Source organism: Sminthopsis crassicaudata, chromosome 3 (assembly GCF_048593235.1).
Source record: "Sminthopsis crassicaudata isolate SCR6 chromosome 3, ASM4859323v1, whole genome shotgun sequence".
Lineage (NCBI taxonomy): Eukaryota > Metazoa > Chordata > Mammalia > Dasyuromorphia > Dasyuridae > Sminthopsis > Sminthopsis crassicaudata.
In genome coordinates, this window is record NC_133619.1 from 81207234 (window position 1) to 81225066 (window position 17833).

The 17833-nt window shown below is 33.4% G+C and overlaps 1 protein-coding gene across 3 annotated transcripts in view; it reads left to right on the plus strand.

Moving 5' to 3' along the window:
* ICA1L (islet cell autoantigen 1 like) overlaps nt 1–17833 on the plus strand; it is a 79156-nt gene that overhangs the window by 41890 nt on the left and 19433 nt on the right. For 2 of the 3 annotated variants that reach the window (XM_074299014.1, XM_074299015.1), the window contains exons 5-9: nt 1113–1311; nt 2479–2604; nt 4025–4123; nt 5725–5810; nt 8506–8552. In XM_074299014.1, coding sequence (XP_074155115.1) covers nt 1113–1311; nt 2479–2604; nt 4025–4123; nt 5725–5810; nt 8506–8552 — 557 coding nt within the window. Of the gene's footprint in view, nt 1–1112; nt 1312–2478; nt 2605–4024; nt 4124–5724; nt 5811–8505; nt 8553–9241; nt 9740–17833 lie in introns of those variants that run through there. The other variant, XM_074299016.1, reaches the window with a different exon arrangement.

The following is a 17833-nucleotide window of genomic DNA, read 5'->3' on the forward strand; positions in this document are numbered from 1 at the left end:
TTTAAATATAAAAATATTTTCCTTTTATGCCATAATTCACATTTATCACATCATTGTTTTTGAGCACAAAAAAAAGCACACAAAAAAGTCACATTATGCTGCATTTACTTAAAGTAGCCAAATTTCCTTAAGTTTTTAGAGGAAAAGAAAAGCAGTATTACTAATTACAGATCAGAGTACTATTTCTTTGTGATTGTGTAGTCAAAGAAACATTGAGTCAGAAGAATGCATAAGAAAATTGTCAGGAGAGCACCAGCTGTGGCAAATGATCTAATAAGTAGGGAAAGAACTGGATTTCAAGTCAAAAAACCTGGGTCCATATTCCAGCTCCACTGTTTACTAACTCACTGACCTTGAGCAACTCATAAAATTGCTCAAGAATGAAATTTTCTCCTCTGTAAAATGGGAAATTGGATTAGATGATTGCTGAAATGCCTCCCTACTCCATATCCTATGATTTTCTATTTATGAAATTCTTTAATTAGGTGGGAGAGATTGATGATGACATGCTTGGTATAATGTTGAAAAATAGAACAGTTTGCTTTGACATGATTTGCTCATAGGTCTTTTCAGTTGCGTGGAAATGGATTGTTTTATTATCACTTTGGTTATTTTATCTGCCCTTTTTGTACTTAGACTATGTGTCTATGTAAATGAAAGACTTGTTTTGGAAAGAGTATGTTACAAGTGGCATTTTTTGAAAAATGTGATACATTTATTATAATTATTACCTGAATAATGTGGCTGACATAGTGTTCCAAAAATGAGGGATGGCAAAAATAGAGGTGTAGATATACTTCATTTATCAAATCAGTGGATATCTAAGTAGTTTTTAAAAAATTGGTTTATTTTAGCCTTTTGGTATATTGATTTCCTATTATTATATCCATTATGCTATTAAATATTTTAAAATTGCTATATTTAATTAGATGACTCGTTTGTAGATAATAGAAATTTGATCAAGTTGATGTGTCATACATGTAGAAAAATCATTACTATGATATTTAATTACATGATCTCCAAAATGGTTTCAGAGATGAAAATGTTTTAGTTCCCTCAGTTTCTAGTTTTTATTTAATGTTTCCTCTGAATCTAATTATTTTTATCATTAGATTAGCCTTATGTACGCCCCTGTCTCGTCTTGAGCAAGAGGTAGCAACTTTTAGTCAGAGGGCAGTATCTGATACCTTGATGACAATCAATCGAATGGAGCAGGCCCGTACAGAATACAGAGGGGCTTTGCTGTGGATGAAAGATGTATCACAAGAACTAGACCCAGACACATCCAAACAAATGGAAAAGTTCAGAAAAGTAAGAGAATCTTTTCCCTGTATTAGTATATATTTTAAACCACAATTAACTTGACTAACTGAATTTTAAAAATCTGAACATTAATAAAAATGTTATATGCTACATGGTGTTTAAAGCTCTTAGGACTTTGTCTTTATTAACACTTTTGTTCTGTTAATTTCTTTGAAATGAAAAATATTATTCATTGTTGCTCTTATTTGTTTGTTTTATTTGGATTCATCATTTCTTTCTTTTTTTTTAAAGGAATGATTTATTTCTGAGCAAGTTTTTTTTTTTTTAAACTTAGGAATAAATAAATAAAAAACAGTGATTAATATAAGAAAAAATTAAGAGGCTATAATATTACCCTATCAGACTCCATAGCTTTTTAAATGACTTAACAGGAAAGCATATTTTATACCAAGCCTCAGATAGATTACTTTATTTAACTTCACTTTATACTATTTGAGTTTCTAGAATATGAATTATAAAATGTTTATCAGTACTGCATAAAAGTATCATTCTCTGCTGCTTCTGTTCCCCTTTTCATAGTTCTTAATGTTGTATATTGCTGTTGTATATTTTATATAGTTTATCATTAATAACACAAATATTTAGCAGATAGTACATAGCATGTTCTGAAAAGGAACTATGATCCTTGATTGGGACACTAAATGGCTCACTGAATAGAGTGCTAAGTCTGGAGTCAGGAAGCTCATCTTCCTGAGTTAAAGCCTGGGCAAGTATTTAATCCTGCTTATCTGTTTCTTCATCTGTCAAATGAGATGAAGAAAGAGATGTTAAAACATTTCAGCACCAGGAAAACCTCAAATGGGGTCATGAAAAATTGAGCACAACTGAAAACCATCTGACCAAAAAGTCCTTGTTTATTCTTAAAATGGTATAAAAACAGGTGTGTGTGTGTGTGTGTGTGTCTGTGATTTCTCTACAACAGACCTCATCTATAGTCATAGACTTATGCTATATTTGTAGCATATATGAGATAATAGAATAAAGGTCCACAGTTCCCGTGCCCCCTGTACTGTCTGCCAAACATTTAAGTCATTAAAGTAACGTGTGTGTGTGTGTGTGTGTGTGTGTGTGTGTGTGTGTGTGTGTGTATACAAACATACACATTGCTTCTGTGGTCTATTATTGGCAATAATAAGATGGGCTTTTCATGACCAGGTGCAGATCCAAGTGAGGACTGCCAAAGCTTCTTTTGACAAGTTAAAGATGGATGTCTGTCAGAAGGTGGACTTACTCGGAGCCAGCCGCTGCAACATGTTATCCCACTCACTCACCACCTACCAGGTACCGCCTCCAGGGATGCATGGGCTTGCAGTACCGAGGTTGCTTATTTTTTAAAAGTTGACTAAGGACCTAAGACAAGTCAATGACACATAAACTGGAAACATGGCCATGCTCGGCCTGCTGCTGTAGCCTGAAACCAACTCTGTTCTTCGCCATGATGGGTTGCCAGGGTTAGCAGGGATTGTCCAACGCCACAACAAGGAGCACTACACGGAATCAAGAGCAATAACTCATATTCATCAAAATTTCCTTTTAGGACGGTAGGGAAAATTGCAGTTATATAGAAAAAGCATTAAAAACTTGGGAAAGGAAGCCCTCCCGGCCCTGAGGAAAACACTTAATTCTGGGTCACTCAAGAGTCAACGTCTGGACAAATGAGAGTTGTCTCTCTTCTCTGTCTAACAGACCAAAAAAAAGCAAAAAAAAAAAAGAACAGCTGAAACGGGGAGAGAAATAAAGAGCTGGGGCAAACCTCTTCTAAGTCATTACCTGAGCATGTTTTTTTTTGAAAAGGGGTGTATGTGCATGTGTGCGCATGCACACGTGTGTTGTGTGAGGTGTGTGCATGTTGTGTTGTATGCATGCAGACACGCACATCATGTTGCTCGGTGTGCACTATGTTGTGTGCTATGTGCATGTGTTACAGTGTGTGTGCCTGTTGTGTGTGTATGTGCATGCATGCACGGCATGTTCTGCTGTATGCGCTGTGTTGTGTGTATGCATATGTGCATACATGTGCATAATGCATTGCTGTTCACTGTATGCATGCACTGCAGTGTGTGTGCATGTGTGTTGCATGTACACATATACATTACATCATGTTCTGCTGTGTGTACATGAATGTCACACATGTGCACAATGCATTGCTGTTCACTGTGTGCATGCATTGCCTTGTGTGTGCGTGTATGTGTATGTTGTGGGTGCACTGTGCATGCACGTCATGTTCAGCTGTGTGCACTGTGTTGCATGGGTACATACATGTGTGTGCATGCATTGTGTTGTGTGTGCATGTGTCTGTGTGTGCATGCATGCAATATGTGTTTGCCTTTGATAAGAGTTAGCTCTCAGTGTGACTTTTCTCACCCAGCTAGTCATAAACACATGCCTGTGTAATAACTTAGTGATTATACACGTGTTCTCCTTCTGTACAGATGGATCATATTAGTGATTACATCATCTTTCCTTTTCTTTGTATAATTAATTTTAGGAAGCTTTTGAGCAGTTATTTCTACAATACATATACCCAACAGTTAATTACTATTATCTTGAATTGCCTTAGTTATTGCCAAAATTTGGAAGAACTAAAAAACTTAATTGCCTTTTCTTGAAATTATTCATTCATTATGATAGTGAGGAAAGTAACAGTAACAAAATGTTTGAGCGAAGTTTTATTATAGTAGCCTCTTACCTTTTCCTGCAGAGAACACTGCTTGAATTCTGGGAGAAAACAGCTCGAATGATGTCTAGGATCCATGAAGAGTTTACAGGCTTCCGTCCATATGATTTTGTTGCACTAAAGGTGAAATTCTTTTAATGTTATTTTATGTAATTTTGGGGGAGGGTTATTGAACTGTTTATTTTTGAACCTTTTTTCCTCCTTTGGTAGACCAAATCCTTTACTTGTTTGCCAACTAGTCCAAGCAAATAAATCTGAACGCCAATAGAGAGCCAGTATTATAAGTAGACAAAAAGAAAGAAAAGAAGGGGAAGAAAGAAAGTGTCAAAGAAAGTGTAAAAGAAGAAAAAATAAGAAGAAAAAAGTATAAAATAATAAAACAGTTCATGTGACTGGCATTCTATAGAGCTCTTTCTTTTTGGATTTAAAAATATATAAAGAATTCCTTCCTATTATTATACCTCTGGTATCTCACATGTTATTTTTTTTAAAGCTTTTTATTTTCAAAACATATACATAGTTTTCAACATTCATTCTTGCAAAATCTTGTGTTCCAAATTTTTTTCTCCATCCTTTCTCCCTATCACTTGCTCTAGACTTCAAGTAATCTAATATATGTTAAATGTATGCAATTCTTCAATACATCTTTCCATAATTATCATGCTGCACAAGAAAAATCAGGTCAAAAGGGAAAAAATGAGAAAAAGCAAAATGCAAGTGAACAACAATAAAAAGTGGAAATTTTATGTTTTGATCCACACTCAGTCCCTATAATCATCTCCCTGGATTTCAATGTCTGAAAGGCAGTTGGAGATGTAAGATTTAAAGTCAGTACCAGATTTGAGAATTTTAGCATAAAGATGGTAACTAAATCCATGAGAACTGATGAAAATCACCAACTAAAGTAACATAAGAGAAGAGGACCCAGGACAGAACTGTGAAGGAAGGCTATAGTTCAATCTAGGGCATGATCTAGAGGAGCAGCTAGCAACAGAGCTTGAAAAGGAGCAGTCGGAGTAGAATCAGGGGAGAGTGGTGTCCCTAAAACCTGGGGAGAAAAGAACATCAAGGAAGGATGACTGGCTGCAGAGAGATCCATGAGAATGAGGACTGAGGAAAGGCCACTGGATTTCACAACTAAGAGATCATTAATAATACTGGAGAGAGCAGTTTTGGTGGAATTTTAAGTTCAAATGTTTCTACTGATGGAACTGCTCAAGAAGCTGAATTGAGTGACTGAGAGTCTATCTTACATTGTTTCATAAACTTCTCTTTGAATCTGATAGTAGGTGTTATATTAAAATCACATATTATCAACCATTACAATACATGCTAATCTTCATGCCTTCACTTTCTACTGTTTTATAGATATGGATATACCATTTGAGTGATGACTTTCCTTCTAGTGTTGTTTATAAGAATTTTAAAATATGTTTACAATTTTATTGAGGCAGGGCCATAAATTGACTATTATTTTTATAAGGTTATCATAAAACTTTAAACACTATGGTCACCTACTTTATATGCTGGGCCAAAGAATGTGATAGCTTAGGTTAGTCCATCATCACCATGAGAAGAATAACTTAAAATCTCCCAGAGATACATCACTATGCCTTTTTCCACATTTATTTCTAGTGTTATGTTTTTAATAAATATTATTTTTATTTTCTTTATATGAGGAAAATGATTCCTTTATATATTTAAAATTTGATTTCTTATTTTAGCGACTCAAGGAGTCTCCAAACAATCATACTGAAGAACACAAAGAGGACAGAGTAGAAAATAATATTCTTACTGCTAATCTTGACAAGTAAGCAGAAAATATTTATATAATATTATTAAATACCATTTTAATTCATTATCACTTCAATTTTCTATGCCTTTTTTTCTGATGAACATTAATTATTTTATTTTGTAGCCTCTTGAGTTTTAATTTCAAGGTAATAGGCAAAAGAGTCATTACTAAGGGAGGGGAAATTAGAAGGTTTAGAAGGTTTTGGTCCCAAATTGGATGATCTCTTTGGGAGAGCTACTATAACTGAAATTTTATAATGGTGGAAAAATATAAATAATCAAGCTTAGATACAATCCTTTCTATCATTATAAGGGAAGCCCAGGAGAAGCTAACAGAACAACATTTCTTCTTACTTCCATTGGCTTTATGTTGTTCATTTTGATATCTTCATTTTTATTTTCTTTTAAAGCTTCCCCTGATGACATCTCATATAAAAATATGACTGGTATATACCTGAGACTTTGTCATATCCACCCCATTGTCACTCTCGTTTTGTTGGGAAGAATGCAGCACCTGAGAGGGTTCTAGGGACTAGGAACAGAACTATCTTCTCTACGTTTTCCTATTTATCCATTTGTCTCACCTTAGCCACATTTCCTATCTTCTTCCCATAATTCTGAGTGTGTGCTTTAAAAACAACCCCCAAAAAAGAAACATATTGTTTATAGCAACAACAATGACAAAACTCCCTCAGTCATTTAAAAACTACATTTTACATTTGAAATTAGTTTTAATTTCGTGAATTTGAGTCAATCTGACAAAATTAAATAGAATTCTTTATATGAAGTTTAATTTTTCTGTAGAATGTACAAGAATGTAGAATGTAGAATCATAGATCTTGCTCTTTGAAAAGTCTCTCAGACATTGTTTTAAAGGAATCTGTTGGACAGAAGTTTCATAGTACTTCTCTATATATTTTCATTTCTCTAACCATGAAAAATCAGACTCCCGAGTTCCATGCATTTTAATAGAAACACAGAAGTTTCAGAATTGGAAAGAACCTCAGAGGTCATCTAGTCCACTATTTTTTTCTATTACCATTCTTTTCAAAAGGATTATCTATATTTCAAGCTCCATTATAAGAACGATGTCCTACACAATCTCTTTCCTATTTTACCTTCTCTTTGAAGAATTTTGAGCAGTCTTTTCTTTTCTTTTTTTTTTAATTATTTTTTAATAGTTTTTATTTACCAGATTATTTGCATGGGTCATTTTACAACATTGACAATTGCCAAACCATTTGTTCCAATTTTTCCCCTCCTTCCCCCCCCTGCCCAGATGGTAGGTCGACCAATACATGTTAAATATGTTAGAGTATAAATTAAATACAATATATGTATGTATACATGACCAAACAGTTGTTTTGCTGAACACAAAAAATCGGACTTTGAAATAGTGTACATTTAGCCTGTGAAGGAAATCCAAAATGCAGGCGGACAAAATTAGAGGGATTGGACATTCTATGTAGTGGTTCATAGTCATCTCCCAGAGTTCTTTCACTGAGCGTAGCCGGTTCAGTTCATTACTGCTCTATTGGAACTGATTTTGGTTCATCTCATTGTTTAAGGGGGCCAAGTCCATCAGAATTGATCATCATACAGTATTGTTGTTGAAGTATATAATGATCTCCTGGTCCTTTGAGCAGTCTTTTCTTGAAAGGAATTGATCATAGAAACAAATATTTGTTTAGGAAATTCTGTCCTTAGAGTACTTCTACAGGACACATTCGGACAAGTGATTAACCTTTCTTGAAATTATTTAGTAAGGGAAAATCTCCTACCTCCTGAAGTAGATTGTTTTTACTTCTGAATAACTCCGATTATTAGGAAAATTATTCTTATTTTGAGCCATATCTGCTTTTCTGCCACCTTTATCTATTATTTCTACCCTTCAGAACAATCCTCTTCCATGTGGCAGACTTTCAGATACTGAAGAGTTCTTACTGTCCTTTTTTTTTTTTTTTTCTGGAGTCTTCTCTTTGGTAAAGCAATTTATCCACTGACCTTTAAACCATCCACTCTAAAGTTGCTTTAATCTAGATGCTTATCAATACCATCCATGAATTGTGGAAATCATAATGGAACAGAATGTGTCAGATGCAGTTTGACCAGGGCAGGATACAATGGAATGATTGCTTCCTAAATCTGGACCTACTGCCTTTTTTTTTTTTTTTTTTTTTTAGGATAGGCTAAAATTGCATCAGCTTTTCTTGTAGCTGCCATATCTCTGTGGACTCTTGAGTTTGCAGTCCCCCAGCAGCCCCAGATGTCAAAGCATGCTTCTCCCATATTGTGCTTGTGAAGTTGAGTTTTTACAATCTAAATGCAAGATTCTCTCTTAGATTTTATCTCACTAGCTTTGACTCAATGTTTGTCAAGAGTTTTTGGAGTCTGTGATCCAATGTGTGATCTTTCCATACTTTGTCACCTGCATAATTAAAAATATGCTTTAGGTCTTTATTCAAATCACTGATTCATATATTAAACATCACAGGGCCAAGCATCCCTTAGGTCACCTCTTTCAAGTTGATTTGAAGTCATTAATAACCATTCTTTATGCTTTGCCATTTGACCATTTCTTAATCTATTTGATTTTATTATCTAGCCACATTTCTCCAACTTCTCCACTCAAATAGCATGAGAATTTGTGAAATACTTTTGTCACAGTCTTTTAACAAAAATCTTTTCATATTTTTATTTTGGCCACGCAGGCTGATTTTGTTGGATGAGGAAGCAAGTGAAAAGGAAAGTGAAACAGGTAAGATAACAAATTGAATATACTTTTTTCATGATCATATTTAATTACTATAACAATTCCTTTCAAAAAGTTAACTATATTTTAAAAGCAGTTGATAATAGAAACAGAAATATTTGTTTGGAAATTCTATCTGAACCTTAAATCTTACTGAATTGATAACTAAATAAATAAATGTTATATTGTTATGATTTAAGTGTTAGATATTTTGTATGATTTATACTTTTATCATGGTGCCATAAAAACTTAAAATAAATAACAATGTGATACCATTGCCCCAAAATATGGATGATTTATTTGAATTTGTTTTATATCCTGTAACTATGTAAAAATTATTTCAATTAGTTTTTAATTGACATTCTAGGAATTTCTAAGTAAACCATCATATTATTCGCAAAAAAGTTATCATTTTGTTTCTTTTTTTACCTTCAATTACTTTTTCTTTTCTTTCTGATATACCTTACAATCTGATACTATATTCATTAGTAATGATGATAATGGATATCTTTGTTTTGCCCCTTATATTACTGGAAATGCCTCGAGTTTATCTTCATTACAAATAATATGGGTTTTTGAGTATTTTTATGTTGTTGTTGACTAGTTGTGTTTGATTCTTTGTGACCCCATTCAGGGTTTTCTTGGCAAAAAATTCTGAAGTGGTTTACCATTTCCTTCTCCTGCTCATTTTATAGATGAAGAAAGTGAGGTAAATGGGGTTAGGTGACTTGCCTAGGGTCACACAGCTACTTTCACCTCAGACCTCCTGATTCCAGAACTGGTACTGTATCTGCTGCCCTACTTAGCTGCAACATAGATAAATCCTACTTATCATATTAAGGAAATTTCCTTTTATTCCTTTCAAGTTTTTTGTTGTTATTAACTGGAATGAGAATCCCATCTTTCTTTTGGAATAAAAGCCTTTTATTTTCAAAATATATGCAAAAATAAATTCTCAATGTTTACCTTGCAAAATCTTGTGTTCCAAATTTCTCTCCCTCCACTACACAGCAGATAATCTAATGTATATTAAACATGTGCAGTTCTTCTAAACATATTTCCACATTTATCATGCTAAGCAGAAAAATCAGATCAAAAAGAAAAAAATTGAGAAAGAAAAAAAAAAACAAGGAAACAACAAGAAAAAAGGCAAAAATACTGTTTTGTGATCCACATTCAGCCCCCATAGACCTCTCTCTGGGTGTAGATGGCTCTCTCCATCATAAGGCCATTGGAACTGGCCTCAATCACCTCATTGTTGAAAAGAGCCATGTCTACAATTGATCATCATATAGTCTTGTTGTTGCTGTCTGTATACAGTGATTTGGTTCTGCTCATTGCACTTAGCATCAGTTCTTCCATGTCTCTCCAAGCCTCTCTGGAATCATTCTGATGATCATTTCTTATAGAACAATAATATTCCATAACATTCGTGAACCATAACTTACTCAGCCATTCTCCAATTGATGGGCATCCATTCAATTTCCAGTTTCTAGCCATTACAAAAAGAGCTGCCACAAGCATTTTTGCACATGTAGGTTCCTTTTTCCTTTTTATGATCTTTACAGACCCAGTAGAGACACCACTGGATCAAAGGGTATGTACAATTTCGTAGCTCTTTGGACCTAATTCCAAATTGCTCTCCAGAATGATTGGATTACATCACAGTTCCTCCAACAATGTATTAGTGTCTCAGTTTTCCCACATCCCTTCCAACATTCATCATTGTCTTTTCTTGTCATAGCCAATCTGACAGGTATGTAGTAAGTAGTACCTCAGAGTTGTCTTAATTTGCATTTCTCTAATCAATAGTGATTTAGAGCATTTTTTAAATATGACTAGAAGTGGATTTAAGTTCATCTGAAAATTTCCTATTCATATCCTTTGACCATTTATCAAATGGAGAATGCCTTGTATTCTTATAAATTTGAATCAATTTTCTATATGTTTTAGAAATGAGGTCTTTATCAGAACCTTTGAATATAAGCAATTTTCCCAGTTTATTCTTCCCTTCTAATTTTGTTTGCATTGGTTAATTGGATAATTGATTTTCTTCTTTCTCTCTTTAAATCAAATTAAATAAGGATTTGTGTATTTTATTGATTTTCATAAAACTAATTCCTAGTTTTGTTTATTAGTTCAAAAGTGTTCTTACATTCAGTTTTATTAATCTCCTCTTTTATTTCCAGAATTTCAAATTTGGTATTTAATTGTTTTTTGTTAGTTTGTTTTTTAGTTTTTTTTTTAGTTGCATGCCCAATTCATTGATTTTCTAGAGATATAAAATTCCCCTGAGAACTACTTAGGCTAAATCCTATAAATTTTGTTATATTGTCTCATTATTGTCATTCTCTTCGATGAAATTATTGTGTCTATGATTTGTTGTTTTACCCATTCATTCTTTAGGATTAGGTTATTTGGTTTCTAATTAATTTTTGATATATTTTTCCCTGTCCTTTATTACATGTAATTTTTATTGTCTCATGATTTGAAAAAGAAGCATTTACTATTTCTGCCTTTCTGCATTTTATTTTTAGGGTTTTAGCCCTAATACATGGTCAATTTTTGTGTAGGATTCATGTACCACTGAGTAAAAAATTTATTCCTTTCTGTTCCCATTCAGTTTTCTCCAAGGTTGTATCATACCTAAATTTTCTAAAATTCTATTTATCTCCTTAATTTCTTTCTTGTTTATTTTGTAGTTCAATTTGTCTAGTTTGGATAGAGTGAAGTTGAGATTACCCCACTAGTATGGTTTTGCTACCTATTTCTTCTTGCAACTTCTCTAGGAATTTGGATGTTATACCACTTGGTGCATGTATATTTAGTATAGATATTACTTCATTTTTTATGGTAACCTTTAGCAATATGTAGTTTCCTTCCTTATTTCTTTTAATTAGATCTATTTTTTACTTTTGCTTGATCTGAGATCCTCTGCTTTTTTTTTACTTCAGCTGAAGCATAATAGATTCTACTCCAGCCTTTTACCTTTACTCAGTATGTATCTCTCTGCTTCAAATGTGTCTCTTATAAATAACATATTGTAGGATTCTGGCTTTTAATCCACTCTGCTATCTACATTGTTTGATGGGAAAGTTTATTCCATCCAGTTAAAATTATTAACTCTATATTTCCCCATCATCCTATTTTCCCAAGTTATACTTTTCTCTTCCTTTTCACCCTTTCTGTCTTCCCCAGTATTTTGCTTCTGACCACCACCTCCCTAATTAGCCCTCCCCTTTTTATGCCCCTTCCTCTTTTCTTATCCCTTTCCCCTCCTTCTGTTCTCCCTTGTATTACCTCCTCCTTTCTTTTCACCTTTTCTCCTCTTACTTCCCTATAGGGTGAGACAAGTTTCTCTATCAAATTAAATATGTCTGATATTCCCTCTTTGAGCCAAATCTGATGAGATTAAGGTTCAAATAATACTTATCTCCCTCAATTATAATAGATCTTTTTTGTTTTACCTCCCTTTTCTCTTCTTCTAGTACAATCCCTTGTCCACTCCTAGTTTCTTTTTTATACCATCACAATAAAGTCAAATCATAGCTACCTCCTCTAAGTATATCCCCAACAAAGACACAGTTCTCAAGAGTTAAATGTCATCTTCCCATAAAGGGATATAAACATTTTAATCTTTAAGAAACATGGTTTTTTTCTTCTCTTTTTATCTTTCTTATGCTTCTCTTGAATTCTGTATCTGAAGATCAGATTTTCTGTTCAGCTTTGGTCTTTTCATTAAAAATAATTGAAAATCTCCTATTTCATTGAATGTCCATCTTTCCCCCTGAAAGATAACGCTTAGTTTTACAGGACAGTTGATTCTTGGCTGCAATACAAGCTCCTTTGCCCTTCAGAGTGTCAGATTCCAGGTCCTTTAGTCCTTTAAAAGTGGAAGCTGTTAGATCCTGGGTAACCTGATTATGGCTCCGCGATATTTGAATTGTTTCTTTCTGGCTGCTTGCAATATTTTCTTCTTTATCTGATAATTCTGAAATTTAGCCATGATATTCCTTGTAGTTTTCATTTTGGGGTCTTTTTTCAGGGGGTGATCAGTGGATTCTTTCAATAGCTATCTTGCCCTCTCATTCTAGGACATCAGGACAATTTTCCTTGATGATTTCTTGAAAGACGTTGTCGAGGCTCATTTTTTCATTGTGGTTTTCAGGTAGTCCAGTAATTCCAAGATTGTCTCTCCTGGATCTATTTTCTAGGTCAGTTTTTTTCTGATGAAGTAATTTACATTTTCTTCTTATTTTTTTTTTCATTTTTTTTTTTTTTTGGTTTTGTTTGACTGATTCTTGATGTCTCATTGATTTCCATTTGTTCAATTCTAATTTTTAGTGAATTATTTTCTTTAGTTATCTTTTTTTACTCCTTTTGCATTTGGACAATTCAACTTTTAAATGAGTTATTTTGTTAATTGGATTTTTTTCCCATTTCAAATGTTTTAGGGAGTTGTTCACTTTTTCCATTTCACTAATTCTGTTTTTTAAGTTGTATTCTTTTTTCCATTTCATCAAATCTATTTTTAAGGAGTTTTCTTCAGATAATTTTTGTGTTTCCTTTTCTCAACTCTCTTGCAAAGTTCTCATTTCCTTTTCCCACTTTTCTTCTAACTTTCTTTTAAGATTCTTTTTGAAATCTTCCAAGACAGCCTTGTGAGATGGACACCAACTCACGTCACCCTTTGAGGCTTCATCTAGGAATGGTTTGCCTTTATTGTCCTCCAGGTTTGAGGTCTGTTCCCTGTCTCCATACAAGCTGTCTATAGCCAGAGCTCTTTTTGCTTTTTTTGCTTATTTTTAAATGTTGAAGTCTGCTCTTAGGGCAAAGGGGAGATTGTCCCAAGCTTCCATACAGGGGACAGTAACTTCCTGCTGCCCTGGGGCCAGTGTTGCTGGCCAAGTCCTGCATTATTTTGGGGTTCAGGACTCGCTATTTGCCTTCTGCAGTGGTGGTAGAGATCTCATATCTGGTCTGCTGACCCACTGGCTTCTGAACCAGCACAGAGTAGCCAGTGCTGCCATAGTTTAGCTAAGAGCCTCCTGGCAGATTGGCTCTCTGTGCTGTGTGTATTCTGGGCCATATCCCTCTGGCCTGATTGAGACAGACCTTTGCTGAAGTCCTTTGAAAACATCTACTGCTATAAATGTGTTACACTCCAAATATTTGTGGACTCCAAAGTCTGTTCTGCAGCTGGATCTGGTATTGATCTGAGGGAAGTCGGAAAGAGATTAAAGTCCTGTCTGCTCTCCATCATCTTGGCTCACCAAGGGCAGTGGCCATGGCCAGCCAGAGCTGGGAGGAATCAATAGCTCCTATGCCCAAGAGTGTACCCCAACCTTTACAAATAAGCTTTTATGGAGACAGAGAAAAACAGACCTCCAACTCTGGAGACACCAAAGGCAAAACATCTCTAGACAAAGCTCCAAAGGATGATATAAGTTGTTCTCCATTTCACAAGGCTCTCTTAGAAGAATTCAAAAGGGATCTTAAAAGAGAGTTAAAAGAAAAATGGGGAAAGAAAATAAGAGCTTTGCAGGAAAATTTGAAAAAGGAAACAAACAAAAAAAAAGCTTTTTTGCATCTATTAATATAGTCATATGATTTTTCTTGTTTTAATTAATATCATTGTTTATAATTTTCCTAATGCTTCCTACTTTAGTAGCCCTGCTTTCCATATATACATCTAGTGTGGTATATAATCTTTGCCTTGTGTTGCCATGGTCACCTTGCAAATATTCTATTTGAAATTTTTGCATCTAATATTAATAGATATTGGTCTAGTTTTTTCTGTTTTAATTTTCCCTGATTTTGTCATCAAGACCATATTTGCATCATAGAAAGAATTTAGTAGGATGCTTTTCTAATTTTTTCAAAGAGTTTATAAAATATTGGAATTAATTTTTTCGTGGAATTCACTTGTAAATTCCTCTGATCCTTTACTTATGTCTTGCTTAATTTCCTTTTTTTTTTAAAGAAAATTTTTTTGTTTCTTGTTCTGTTAACTTATGCATTTTATATTTTTGTAAACTTTTCATCAGTAGATGAATGTCTTTCCAGATTTTTCTGAAACCATCACATTCTTATAGCACAATAGGATTCATTCATTTATGTAGCATAAGTTATTTATGAACACTCCTTTATTTTTCAATTCTTTGCCCTCCAAAGAATTTGCTACAGATATTCTACATAATATTCTGATATTATGGAATATTATTGTTCTGCAAGAAACGACCAGCAGGATGAATACAGAGAGGTCTGGAGAGACTTACATGAACTGATGCCAAGTGAAATAAGCAGAACCAGGAGATCATTATACACGGTATCAACAAGATTATGAGATGATCAATTCAGATGAATGTGGCTCTCTTTAAAAATGAGATGATTTAAACCAGTTCTAATTGTTCAGTGATGAAGAAAGCCATCTACACCCAGAGAGAGGACCGTGGAAAGAGAATGTGGAACACCACATAGCATTCTCGTTATCTCTGTTGTTGTTCATTTGCATTTGATTTTCTTACTCTTTTACTTTCCTTTTTGATTTGATTTTTCTTGTGCAACAAGATAATTGTATAAATATGTTTAACATATTAGATTTAACATGTATTGGATTGCTTGCCATCTAGGGGAAAAGGTGGGGGGAAGGAGGAGAAAATCTGAAACACAAGGCTATGCAAGGGTTGAGTTTGAAAAATTATCTGTGCAGATGTTTTGAAAATAAAAAGCTTTAAAAAAATTCATGTTGTTCTTCTGGGTTTCAACATGCTCTGTTCCTTTCTTTTCAGTTCACTTTTGTGTCTTATTTCTCCCATTAAAATATAAACTTCTCCAGAACTGGGACTGAATTTTTTCTTCCTTATATTGTATTCCCAGTACTTAGCATACTGTTTGGCACGCAGAAAATGATTAATAAATGCTTATTGTTTTTTCTTGATTTTCTAGCTTTTTTCTTTCTTTCCAAATGAACTTTTTATTGAGTTTCATAATATATCTTTTTTATCATTTGGGTGATTTTGAATTTGTTTTTAATTTTTTTTATTATTTTTTTATTATATTGACACTGCTCATTCATCATTAATCAATATTTCTCAAGCTATTTGAACTGTTCTTTACTTCTTTAAGGAGCATTTTGTGATATCAAGTTTAAAGCATTATTGATTTTAGATAATATATAACAAACACAACAAAAATATTTTTCCTTATTAATTGTTGTTATATTAATATTAGATTTTATTTAAAATTTTTTTCATTGAATATTTCTATTGAGCTGGAATCAATTATAACTTCAGATAATGTAAATTCAAATAGTGCAATCACTCAGTGAGATTTAATTTTCACACTTAACTGGACCTAACATATTCTTTCATATTCATATATCATAACTTGTTTAGACATTACCAAATTTATGATCACTCCCTTGGTTTCTATTGCAAAAATAACTGCTTACAAATATTTTTGTATATCCTTAGTTTAAATTGTTTTGCTTAAGATTAATTCCTTCTTTAAACTAATCTCTCTCTTATTCCCCTGGGTGTCTTAATTTCTTTCCTTCCTAGTTCCCTACTCAGTGAAATGTATGCCCACCTGTTTATCAGTATATACTTCTCCCTCCTTTGATGAGGTCCAAGTTATTCCCCACTTATTCCATTCCTTCTTCTTTATATATACTTTAACTTATACACTCTTGTTATTTGAGATAATTTTCCCCATTTTTCATTTCTGTTTTTTTGTGCCTTTTCCTTTTTTTCCCCTTTCCATTCTTTTTGTAAGATTATCAAACTAGGATGTACTTCTAGGCCTTCTGTCTAATGAAATTTCCTCTCTAATCCCTGATGATGATAGGGTTCTGAGGTGACACCTGCATTATCTCTCCATATTAAAATGTAAACACTTTATCCTTGTTTATGATTGTTCATTTATGTTTACTTTTTAGCATTTATTCTTTTTTTTTGATAAAACTTGAATTTATTTTCAAAATAAACCACTTTAAGGTTAATTGAATGTTCAAATCCCACAACAATTCTACAAGAATTTTGTCACGAGATTAATACTAGAACCAGGCTATCCAATTTATTAAACACAGAATGATATTATTCAGAACACACATTTTTTTTAGCATAGAGATAAAAGCTGAGAAAACAGTTGTTTCCTATCTGGAATATTCTGGATTCTGGAATTAGGGGTGCCTGGGAATTTTAAAATCTTAGTGACCAGCTAATAGATGCAAGTATTTGAAGAGAAGAAAAAAATCCCATATTTTCCTAATTATTTAACAATATTCAGCACTTTGGATATATGAGTTAATTTCAAAAAGAGAACAAAGTAACTTGTTAGGTTATTTAACTCCTACAAATAACCTAACAAGTTACTTTGTTCCCTTTTAAAATTGACTTATGTCAAATATCTTTTTTTTTTTTTTTTTTTTTTGCTAAGGCAAAGACTTTCCCAGGGTCACACAGCTAGAAAGTGTTAAGTGTCTGAGATCAGATTTGAACTCTGGTTCCCCTGACTTTAGGACTGGTGCTCTATCCACTGTGCCATCTAGCTGCCCCTATGTCAAATATCTTCAGGGACGTTTAGCATTCACTTTTAATTCTTATATTTGCACTTCAAAGTTTCTTTGCAACTCTGTTCTTTTCATCCGGAATGCTTGGAACTTATTTAGTTCATTAATTATTCTTCCCCTCTTCCCCACCAATAGATTCATAGTCAATTTTTTTGGATGAATAATTCTTTATTTTAAACTTCCATCTTTTTGTTTAAATCGGGTATAGGCCTGATTTTGGCTGTTTGTTGCTTGAACTCTTTCTTCCCAACTGCTTACAGTTTTTTTCATTGACCTGGAAGCTTTGAATTTCCATACAGTGTTTCTAAGAGTTTAACAGATTTCTTTCAGGAGAGAAGTGGTAAATTCTTAAGAAATTTGGGCAATTTTCTTTTCTTGATTTCTTGGAATAGCATGTCTGGGCTGGGTTTGGGCAAAGTGGTTTGCAGTTAGTCCCATCATTTTTAAATGGTCTCTCTTCAATTTGTTTTCTAGGTCAATTGTTTTTTGCTTTGAGATGCCCTACATAATCTTCTATTCTTCTCAATCTTTTAATTTTATTTTAAAATTTCTCATTATATCACAGAGTCATTGGCTTCCATTTAATCCATTTTCATTTTCATAGATTTTGTGGTTTAAGATTGTGTACGTCTTGGATCAAACTGGTAATTCCTTTCCAATTCTTTCTTCCATAGTTCTCATTTCTTTTTCAGTTTTTTCCTTTAGTGCTCTCATT